At 42.2% G+C, this 12537-nt stretch overlaps 1 protein-coding gene across 4 annotated transcripts in view; it reads right to left on the reverse strand.

Moving 5' to 3' along the window:
• Positions 1–12537, reverse strand: part of LOC137521230 (myomegalin-like) — a 403861-nt gene that overhangs the window by 113622 nt on the left and 277702 nt on the right. For all 4 annotated transcript variants that reach the window (XM_068240204.1, XM_068240203.1, XM_068240202.1 and 1 more), the window contains one exon: positions 3228–3325. In XM_068240204.1, the coding sequence (XP_068096305.1) occupies positions 3228–3325 (98 nt within the window). The remainder of the gene's footprint in view (positions 1–3227; positions 3326–12537) is intronic.

Raw genomic sequence — 12537 nt, forward strand, 5'->3', positions numbered from 1 at the left:
TTGTGAGGGATCTCAAATTAAGTTTTCTCCTGGGAGATCATATTTCAACTTCATATCCCTCTGACTTCAGTTGTCCTTTAAAGGCATTAGGAATAGGAGATAATTTTCAATTTCTTTTTGAAATAATGTTTCAGCACTTTGCAATGGAAAGAATACCAAAAAGAAGGTGAAAATGTACCATCAAAATTATTCAGAGTATTTTCTTGCTTGCTTTAAAGGAAAACTGTAACAAGAGGGATATGGAGGCTGCCATATTTATTTCCTTTTAAGCAATACTATTTGGCTGACTATCCTGCTGATGCTCTGCCTCTAATAATTTTAGCCATATACCCTGAACAAGCATATGCAGATCAAGGGCTTGATTCACAAAGCAGTGCTAACTGTTTAGCATGGGTGTGCTAAACAGTTAGCACGTGAAGTGCCTTTCGCGGACTTTTGCGCGCGCAAAGTGCCGCGATCTCGCGAATCGCGGCACATTGCGCACGCAAAAGTCCGCGAACGGATTTTAAACGGATTGTTAAACAAAAGAAGGTAAATAAAGAGACTTCAGACTCTCTTTAAAGAACAACTGAAGTGAGAGAGATATGGAGGCTGCTATATTTATTTCCATTTAAACAATGCCAGTTGCTGTGCAGCCCTGCTGGTCTAATTGGCTTCAGTAGTGTCTGAATCACTCCAGAAACAGCATGCAGCTAATTTTGTCAGATATGACAATAATGTCAGAAGCACTTGGGGCTTGATGCACAAAGCGGTGCTAACTGTTTAGCACGGGTGTGCTAAACAGTTAGCACGTGAAGTGCCTTTCACGGACTTTTGCACGCGCAAAGTGCCGCGATCGCACAAATCGCGGCACTTTGCGCACTCAAAAGTCCGCGAACGGCACTTCACATGCTAACTGTTTAGCACACCCGTGCTAAACAATTAGCACCGCTTTGTGAATCAAGCCCCAAGTGTTTCTGACATTATTGTCATATCTGACAAAATTAGCTGCATGCTGTTTCTGGAGTGATTCAGACACTACTGAAGCCAATTAGACCAGCAGGGCTGCCAAGCAAGTGGTATTGTTTAAATGGAAATAAATATAGCAGCCTCCATATCTCTCTCACTTCAGTTGTTCTTTAAAGAGACTCTGAAGTCTCTTTTTTTACCTTATTTTGTTTAACAATCCGTTTAAAATCCGGTATAGGGCCAGTCTCCCTCCGATTCAGGTCTAGTGCCAGCTACTCTTTCTTCCAATTTTTGTGTTTAACAATCCTCTTCAGCTTTAATGCCAGAGTTAAATCGCCGCATCCCAGCAACAGAGGAGTGATTTATTACCAGAGATAAGCCCTGCAAAGCCCCCGTGCTCGCAGGGCTTCACTTCCTCATAGAGGCAGAGCTTTACACTGTAGCTCTGCCTCCTCCGCAGTCAATCTCTGCAGATCACCGCCTCTCCCCGCCCCTCTCAATCTTCTTTCCCTGAGAGGGGCGGAGAGGAGGCAGAGATCCGCGGAGATTGATTGTGGAGAGGCAGAGCTATTATTATTATTATTATTATTTAGTATTTATATAGCGCCGACATATTACGCAGCGCTGTACAGTGTATATATATATATATCTTGTCACTAACTGTCCCTCAAAGGAGCTCACAATCTAATCCCTACCATTGACATATGTCTATATTATTTAGTGTAAGTACTGTAGTCTAGGGCCAATTTTAGGGGGAGCCAATTTACTTATCTGTATGTTTTTGGAATGTGGAGGAAACCGGAGTGCCCGGAGGAAACCCACGCAGACACGGAGAGAACATACAAACTCTTTGCAGATAGTGAGCTTAGAGCTACAGCTCAAAGCTCAGCCTCTCCAGGAAGAGAAGCCCTGCGAACCAGGGCAGCATGATCTGCGACCTGCAAAGTCCTAGAACTTTGCAGGTCGTTTTCTAGGTATTAAATCACTCCTCTGCTGTGGGGATGAAGCGGTTTAACTCTGGCATTAAAGCTGAAGAGGATTGTTAAACAAAAGAAGGTAAAAAAAGAGACTTCAGCGTCTCTTTAAAGGCATTAGGCATAGGCGATAATTTTCCAACTTCTTTTTGAAATAACTTTTAAGCACTTTGCAATTGAAAAAGTACCAAAAAAGTAGATGAAAAAGTAATATCAATATTATTTTGAGGATTGTCTTGCTTGCCGGTGGTTTGAAAAGCATTTTATTTACAATGTGTGAAAATATCACCTAGTAAAAAGCTCAGGAGAAAAATGTAATTGCATATGGGCCAGTGTGCCAGAGTTTAGTTCAACTATAAAACAAATTCCTAGGTCAAGATACTAGTGCCGAAATTCCTAGGTCAAGATACCAGTGCCGAATGAACGTAATTATAATAATAATAAAAAAAAAGACCCCCACAATTAAAAATCTCAAAGAGAATGTAAAAATTATTTTTTAAAAAGTATAATTACATACCAAAACAATAATTAATGTAATTATAATTCTAAAAACGAATGTAAAATTGATTAAAAAAAAAGGTACAATATCAAAATATTAAAAAAGTTTAAACGATAATTAAAAAAAAAGATAATTGTGAAAACAATTTTTTTTACGATATTTTCCGTTTTAGTATTGTAAAAACGATAAATAACCATAGGTGCAAAGCAGTTTAACGGGCATCTGATTTGTCCGGTTTTGTGCCCAATAGCTGATATTTAACATCAGAGTCAATGGTTGCACCCTATTTGTCCACTTCTCATATGCCCCCGATTTTCCTGCTTCCCTTTGGCTTGAGTACACCAACACTTTAGGTGTCATTTCCATGTGCAGCGCAGGAGCCTTGTGTCAGTAGAACTCCGCATTGCATGTGATTCCCGCAGGGGTGGCGCTAGCCATCCCATTCATTATAATGAATGGGATCGCGGGCGCAATCGCCCCAAAATGGGTGCAACTAGGCTCTACGATTCAGTGGTGAATTGCAGTGCATGTATGGAAACATCAGAGAGTGCAGCCTATGGAAACGAGTCCTTAGGGCCTGAGCCCACTAACGCAGTTGTGTCTGCTTCTGTCTGCTTTACAGCATCTGTTACATTGATGTGTACTGGTAACTGAAAAGCCGCCAAAACTGCGCAAGTGGGCTCAGGCCCTTAAGAATCAGTGGAGTACTTTGTTGAGCATTCAGAAACAGCTTGTAAAGGTTTTTTGTTCTTTCTTTTTTTAACATTATTTTTAGAATTTGAAAAACAACATAAAAAACAACTAACCTTCTGTATATGTCTCCTTTGGTCATCAACATCAGCATTAATACTTGTCTCTGTGAATGGGTATGTGTTCTTCTCAATAATGTGCTTTTCAGAGGCACCTAAGGAAGAGATTTGAAGTCTCAGAAACATTATTACTGAACATCCATGGTTTGGTTCTTGTTGAACCTAGAATTGATTTGTTTCTGTTATGTGCTTCATTTAGAGTTAGAGCAATGCATTTACAGTTAGATTTACATAGATTTTGTACAGTCCTTCACAGCTGGAAATTTTCCTGAAATCTACTATTAAGTCTTAAAGGCCAACTATAAATAGTTACTTTATAACAACAAACAACTCAATTAACCATTTAAGGACCACAAGCTTAAACCCCCTAAAGACCAGGCCATTTTATACAATTCAGCACTGCACAGCTTTAACGGTTTATTGCTCGGGCGTACAACTTACTACTCAAACGAATTTTACCTCCTTTTTTTTGTCACTAACACAGCTTTCATTTGGTGCTATGTGATTGCTGCTGCGATTTTTAGTTTTTATTATATTCATCAAAAAAGACAGGAGTTTTGTGAAAAAAATTATATTTTTAACTTTCTGTGGTAACATTTTTAAAATAATGTAACATTTCTATACACGTTTCTGTCCAAATTTATTGTGCTACATGTCTTTGATTAAAAAAAACCCCCAATAAGTTTATATTTATTGGTTTTGGTAAAAATTATAGCATTTACAAACTCTTTACAGAAATACAGTATAGATCAATATACACAGATATGGATCTATATGTTATATACTGTATACACACAGATATATAGATCTATATAAACAGATATATAGATCTATATATTATATACGCACAGAAAATATATAGATCTATATACAGATATATAGATCTATTGTTCACAAAGAATATATATATATATATATGTATATATATATATATATATATATATATATATATATATATATATATATATATATATATATATAACTAAGGGGTCACAGGGGAAGGGATCAGAGGATTAATAAAAGTGTTAAAAAGTGATTATATTTGACATTTTTGCTCCGTGGAGCACAGCGTGTCTCTCCTTGTCAGGGAGAGACAGGCAGAGCAGCTGCTTATGTGAGAGTGATCGCTGTGATTAGCTGATTGGCTCCTGGTTATTACTTAAAGTGGCCATACACTGGTCGATTTGCCATCAGATCGACTAGCAGATAGATCCCTCTCTGATCGAATCTGATCAGAGAGGGATCGTATGGCTGCCTTTACTGCAAACAGATTCAGCATGAAATCGATTCACCATCTGTGGAGCTGCCGCTGCCACCCCCGCCAGCTATATAGTACCTGCTCCGGCCGGCGCGAGTCCCCCGGTCTCCGCTGTTTCTTCTCCGGTCTGGGCTCCTCCAGCTTCACTTTACTTCCTGCCGGGGGAAGTTTAAACAGTAGAGGGCGCTCTACTGTTTAAACTTCCTGCCGGGTCAAGAAGAAGTACAGCCTGCCGGACTCGGAGCCCAGCACGGAGACGGAGCAGTGGTGACCAGGGGACTCGCGCCGGCGGAGCAGGTAATGTATTGCTGCTGTATTGCGTCGGTCGTCTGGCATTCGAACGCCGCTATCGACGCACTCCCGACCCGCCGGCGATCGAGCGAAATCTTTGACATGGACAGGAATGACGGGAATGATCGATTTCGAACGGAAATCGATTGTTCGGTCAGCATTTGCGCGACTATTTCACAGCCGATTCGATCACAGTGCTCGAATCGGCTGTGAATCGGATGCACGCACTGCTTCAGAGAGCCCTAAAAGGACTCGACGTAGAAGATACGTCGAGTCAGAACGTTGCTGCCACCTGCTGGACGTAGAATGAAACTACGTCAGTCCGTAGGTTGTTAATAAACAGGACAACGATAGCATTAAAAGGCAGTAGCTATACACATATTCACAGGAAAATGCTGCCTTGTGAAGCAATGTGTGGCATGACCTATTTACTGCTCTCCTAGGTGATATTTTCACAACTTGTAAATAAAATGCATTTTAAATCACCAGCAAGCAAGAAAATACTTAAAATAATTTTGATTGTAGTTTTTTAACTACTGTTTGGTACTTTTTTAGTTGCAAAATGCTGAACAGTTAGTTTAAATACAAGATGAAAAATTATCTCCTAGGAGAAAACACTAGAAAAAGTGAATTGTATATGGCCCCTTGTGCTTTAAGCTGCGCGACCATGACAGCAAGATTGTCAGGGGAGCAAGAGACATCCACAATCATTCCTGCTGCACTGCTTTTAACTTAGTGCACATGTGCCAGCTAAATAGATGTGTATTGGCTGTTTGCCATTGCTGGCTCTGATGTATGTGAAACAATACAGTACAATGAACCTCTATTCCAATGCACATGTGCAGTAATTTAAACTGGACACAGCAGGAGCGAGAGTGGATGTCTTTCACTCTTCTAATCTTGCTGCTGCAGTCATGTGGCTTACAGCAGGGTTGGGGAGTGCAGTAAATGGGTTGTGCTACACATCACAAAGTCACCTGAGAAAATGGAATGTTACGCCGAGGCAAGCCATCAGTATCTTTATGGCAAACTCATAGCAAAAAGTAATGGCCCAATTTTTTTTAAATTCCATTTACTACTGTCTTTTATTACAAATGTTGTCCTATTTATTTGTTGTAAAAACATACCTATTGCTAATTGACCTTAAATTTCACGTTTTTAATGCACGAGGCAGAAAGCTGTCCTACTACATGCTTGTAAGCAGACTCAACCACCTTTGATTTTTCACATGAGACCAACTATTGACTATAGACAAACAAGGACCCTTACAGGTGGCCCGACGTCTTAATTGTATAATGCGCCAACTCATTCATAGAGACCAGTCTGGATTTGTGCCTGAGCGCTCAGCTGACCCTAATCTTCGTTGTTTATTTCTCAATCTACAGGCTCAAAATCCACTGTGTATGGCAAGCACCAATGGGGGAATCAAAAAACAGGCGTGCTGTACCTCCTATGGTCTGTGCACCTCAGACCAAACGTGTATCAAAGTCCAAAATCGAGTCAGCACCGCCTTCAGTAGAAAAATAGCTCTTTTATTAATTAAAAAGCATGATGTCAAAGTAGCGGCGACAGCTCCGCTGTTTCGGGCGTGCAGCCCTTTTTCAAGCCAAAAGCAAGGATCATCACACTAACAAACATTACAAATCACCTTATATAGCATACAAACTTATGAGCTCACCTGTGATCGACCAATCAGAGGGAGGCAGGGGCTGGCGGACCTGATGGGGAACTAATCCCTTAGTATGCAAAGCGGAGTGTTCAGTACCCTCCCCCAGACGTCAGCAGTAACCCACCCAATCAGTGGGAAATATGGTTGCCATACGAGGAGACGCTTGAGAACGCCAGAGCCCAGCCGCCCCTTCCACCGGCATCCGCAGCGTCATACATGACGCAGTACCAGTCACATGGGATCAATCCTCCAATCAAACGAGCGCTCCGCTCTCCAATGCGGAAAACAGCTCGTCGTGGATAGAAGGGACGTCACTGATTACGTCTGGGCGATCCGCCCTCGCTGTCATGTGACTCCCAAAACATAAACATTATCCCCATGGCAATCCCCAAACAAAGGGCAATACCTATATTGTCGTTAGGGCAGCCTGGCCATGAAGTCCCCAGTCTCCCCCCGCACAGCAATCCATTGCGCACCCTGGATAATTTAAACTTGCCAGTCTCAGCCTCACTCCTCCTCGCCGATCCAATAAATCTGTAATAGATAAAAATAAACATATATACAAGATTAATATGTATCAATCACCTACACAGAAAAAGATACACTGCAGATCTAGATACACCCCGATAATTCATATTCCTTATTGAGCCCCCCTCTGCCAAAAGTACCCAATCTTCTAATCCACATCGCCTCTTTTCTCAATAACAATTTATGGCGGTCTCCCCTCTTTATACTAAACGGGACATTATCAATAACTTGAACTCTCAATTGCGAAACAGTATGTCTGCAATCTTTAAAATGGCATGCAACTGCATGATCAGAGCTCTCACCTCTGATCGCAGATTTGTGCGATGAAATCCGGTCTCGAAGCGGTTGTGTGGTTTTGCCCACGTAACCTAGGCCACATGGGCACTTAATCAAGTAAACTACAAATGTTGACTCACAATTAAAGTATCCCCTGATGCAAAATCTCTTACCACTAGATGGATGCGTAAACATATCTCCCTTTGTCACACAGCCACACATGTGGCAGTGCAAGCAAGGGAATGTCCCATTCCTGGGCACACCTACCCTCTCAACCGCAGACGTGTGTACCACCTTGTCTCTAATCCTGGGCGGCCGTCGGAAGGACATCAGTGGCGGATACCTAAATTCCTGTACAGTAGGGAAGGATTCTTTAAGTATCTTCCAGTGTCTATTAATCACCCTAGCTATCTGTTGGCTCTGGCTATTGTAGGTACTAACAAAAGCAATTCTTGGCTCCTTAGATCTACTCCTGGTTCTGGTTCTACTTTTACTATCCAATAGAGTATTAGGATACCCTCTCTTTTTAAATTTATCCCTCATCTGTTTCAGTCTGTTTTCCCGTTTCTCTGGATCCGCCACCAATCTCTCAACCCGCATTAACTGTCCAGTCGGGATATTATTCCTAATATGTTGCGGATGAAAACTCTGAAACTCTAATATAGAGTTTCGATCAGTGGGTTTAGTGTACAGGTCAGTGAGCAATCTGTCACCCACCCTGTACACCCAAGTATCAAGGAAAGAGACACCCGTGGCATCCACATGTGCGGTCAAGATTATCTGGGGACACTTGTCTCTAAGTTGGACAATAAATTGTTCCAGGGACGAACGTGGCCCCGCCCATACGCAAAATATATCATCAATAAATCTCCACCAGCATTTAGCATGCTGGTGGAATAAGGGACTAGTATACACGAAACTTTCCTCGTATTGTCCCATAAACAGGTTTGCATAGGACGGGGCCACGTTCGAACCCATCGCAGTTCCTCTACGCTGCGCATAGAAATCCCCATCAAAATAAAAATAGTTTTCTCGCAATACTATCTGCAGCAGAGAGACAACAAACTTCCTCTGTTCATCTGTCAAATCCGTATGTAGCATTAAGAACCACTCTACAGCCTCTACACCCCCATCATGTGGGATGGAGGTGTAGAGGCTTTCAACATCCAGAGTAACCAAAACACACTCAGCGTCCAATGCACTTAGGTCATTTAATTTGTCTATAAACATTTTAGTATCTCGCAAGTAAGAGTCCAATGAAAGGACCAACGGTTGCAAAATCTTATCAACAAATTGTGCCAAAGGTACAAATACTGAATTTACACCCGACGGGTGTAAATTCAGTATTTGTACCTTTGGCACAATTTGTTGATAAGATTTTGCAACCGTTGGTCCTTTCATTGGACTCTTACTTGCGAGATACTAAAATGTTTATAGACAAATTAAATGACCTAAGTGCATTGGACGCTGAGTGTGTTTTGGTTACTCTGGATGTTGAAAGCCTCTACACCTCCATCCCACATGATGGGGGTGTAGAGGCTGTAGAGTGGTTCTTAATGCTACATACGGATTTGACAGATGAACAGAGGAAGTTTGTTGTCTCTCTGCTGCAGATAGTATTGCGAGAAAACTATTTTTATTTTGATGGGGATTTCTATGCGCAGCGTAGAGGAACTGCGATGGGTTCGAACGTGGCCCCGTCCTATGCAAACCTGTTTATGGGACAATACGAGGAAAGTTTCGTGTATATTAGTCCCTTATTCCACCAGCATGCTAAATGCTGGTGGAGATTTATTGATGATATATTTTGCGTATGGGCGGGGCCACGTTCGTCCCTGGAACAATTTATTGTCCAACTTAGAGACAAGTGTCCCCAGATAATCTTGACCGCACATGTGGATGCCACGGGTGTCTCTTTCCTTGATACTTGGGTGTACAGGGTGGGTGACAGATTGCTCACTGACCTGTACACTAAACCCACTGATCGAAACTCTATATTAGAGTTTCAGAGTTTTCATCCGCAACATATTAGGAATAATATCCCGACTGGACAGTTAATGCGGGTTGAGAGATTGGTGGCGGATCCAGAGAAACGGGAAAACAGACTGAAACAGATGAGGGATAAATTTAAAAAGAGAGGGTATCCTAATACTCTATTGGATAGTAAAAGTAGAACCAGAACCAGGAGTAGATCTAAGGAGCCAAGAATTGCTTTTGTTAGTACCTACAATAGCCAGAGCCAACAGATAGCTAGGGTGATTAATAGACACTGGAAGATACTTAAAGAATCCTTCCCTACTGTACAGGAATTTAGGTATCCGCCACTGATGTCCTTCCGACGGCCGCCCAGGATTAGAGACAAGGTGGTACACACGTCTGCGGTTGAGAGGGTAGGTGTGCCCAGGAATGGGACATTCCCTTGCTTGCACTGCCACATGTGTGGCTGTGTGACAAAGGGAGATATGTTTACGCATCCATCTAGTGGTAAGAGATTTTGCATCAGGGGATACTTTAATTGTGAGTCAACATTTGTAGTTTACTTGATTAAGTGCCCATGTGGCCTAGGTTACGTGGGCAAAACCACACAACCGCTTCGAGACCGGATTTCATCGCACAAATCTGCGATCAGAGGTGAGAGCTCTGATCATGCAGTTGCATGCCATTTTAAAGATTGCAGACATACTGTTTCGCAATTGAGAGTTCAAGTTATTGATAATGTCCCGTTTAGTATAAAGAGGGGAGACCGCCATAAATTGTTATTGAGAAAAGAGGCGATGTGGATTAGAAGATTGGGTACTTTTGGCAGAGGGGGGCTCAATAAGGAATATGAATTATCGGGGTGTATCTAGATCTGCAGTGTATCTTTTTCTGTGTAGGTGATTGATACATATTAATCTTGTATATATGTTTATTTTTATCTATTACAGATTTATTGGATCGGCGAGGAGGAGTGAGGCTGAGACTGGCAAGTTTAAATTATCCAGGGTGCGCAATGGATTGCTGTGCGGGGGGAGACTGGGGACTTCATGGCCAGGCTGCCCTAACGACAATATAGGTATTGCCCTTTGTTTGGGGATTGCCATGGGGATAATGTTTATGTTTTGGGAGTCACATGACAGCGAGGGCGGATCGCCCAGACGTAATCAGTGACGTCCCTTCTATCCACGACGAGCTGTTTTCCGCATTGGAGAGCGGAGCGCTCGTTTGATTGGAGGATTGATCCCATGTGACTGGTACTGCGTCATGTATGACGCTGCGGATGCCGGTGGAAGGGGCGGCTGGGCTCTGGCGTTCTCAAGCGTCTCCTCTTATGGCAACCATATTTCCCACTGATTGGGTGGGTTACTGCTGACGTCTGGGGGAGGGTACTGAACACTCCGCTTTGCATACTAAGGGATTAGTTCCCCATCAGGTCCGCCAGCCCCTGCCTCCCTCTGATTGGTCGATCACAGGTGAGCTCATAAGTTTGTATGCTATATAAGGTGATTTGTAATGTTTGTTAGTGTGATGATCCTTGCTTTTGGCTTGAAAAAGGGCTGCACGCCCGAAACAGCGGAGCTGTCGCCGCTACTTTGACATCATGCTTTTTAATTAATAAAAGAGCTATTTTTCTACTGAAGGCGGTGCTGACTCGATTTTGGACTTCAATCTACAGGCTCAACATGATAATGTGTTGTGTTGTACTTTCACTAGACGCTGAAAAGGCATTCGATACTGTTGAGTGGAACTTTCTGTTCGCGGTCTTGTACAGATTTGGATTTGGGTCCTCCTTTATAAATTGGGTATGCTTACTTTATGTCTGCCCAGAAGCTAGAGTCAAAGTAAATGTTCGGTTGTCGCCATCCTTCTAATTACATAGAGGCACCCGTTAAGGGTGTCCTCTATCTCCGTTATTATTTGATTTAGCAATGGAGTCTTTGGCCTCTAAGGTCCGTACAAATACTGGTATACGTGGCTGTGTTAAGAGAGGTCTTGAGGCTAAGGTTAGCCTCTATGCCAATGACATGCTTTTGTATCTTGAAGATCCCGGGGACTCCCTGACATCTGTATTGCAGGTTATTAGTGAACATGGTGCATGTTCAGGATTAAAAATTAATTGGTCCACATCAGTTATTTTGCCAGTAGATTATTTCCTCCAACAAGGCAGCACCCTAACTCTCCTTTAGTTTGGGTTAGTTCCTTTAAGTATCGTGGGAATAAACATATCACACTCTCCTTTGGAGTTTATTGAGCTTAATTTAAACCCATTATTAACTCATGTTGATACTAAGCTGAAAGCTTGGGAGAAACTGCCCCTGAATGTTGCTGGTAGGGCCAATCTGTTTAAAATGATTTCACTCCCCAAAATATTGTATGTTACCTGGCACTCTCTAATTTTCCTTCATTCTTCTGTATTTGCCACATTACATTCCCACCTGGTTAGGTTAATATGGGCTAGGCAACACCATAGACTTTCATTTCCCATATCACAGCATCCTAAAGATTTGGGCGGTATAGCCATGCCTAATTGTTATTTGTATTATCTGGCCGCTCAGCTGTCTCATTTATATAATTGGTTTATGGATGGCAAATATTCATTGCAAATTGCAATCTCTCCTAATTTTAAAATTGTCTGTATCACATTCTGATCCATTTTACAATGTGTTGAAGGGGTGGAGAGCTGTTGCTGGAGGTTCTCCTTTTCCTCCAGAGGGTCCCAGAGCCAGCCCCCCCCCCCCCCCCCTCAGACTTCTCCCCCTAAGAGCCCCCCTGCGGCTTCATCCCTTGCAGGGCCTATTGTTACGCCCCTGCCTCCTACTTTGATACAACTCAAAGTATGGGATTGTGCTCCTATATATCTTCATTTAGAGGACACATTTAAGTTTACCCCTCACTGGGAAAATAATTCCCTCATTGAACTATATAAATTAGATGATTTCCACTGGTGGATCAATAAGGCTCTTTATTAATGGGACTTTGAAGTCATTTACCCAACTCTCTGTTGACTCTGACTTACCTGATACAGCCTTTTATAAACATATGAGATTGAGGCATGCAATTTATAGTCAGTTGAATGTGCTCCCGCAGACTTTTGAAGATTCTCCCATACTTCATATTCTAAAAGGGGCTTCCTTTACGTAGCTGATTTTAGCGTTGTATGATACAATGATCGTAACGACTGTTACTCATAGAGTCTATCAATGTAAAGTATATTAGGATAGAGAACTAGGTGGAATGTCAGATGATGATTGGGATGATACTTTGTCCAGTGCAACTAGGGTTTCTCCACATTTACCAGATCGCTT

The sequence above is a fragment of the Hyperolius riggenbachi genome, chromosome 6, assembly GCF_040937935.1.
Source record: "Hyperolius riggenbachi isolate aHypRig1 chromosome 6, aHypRig1.pri, whole genome shotgun sequence".
Lineage (NCBI taxonomy): Eukaryota > Metazoa > Chordata > Amphibia > Anura > Hyperoliidae > Hyperolius > Hyperolius riggenbachi.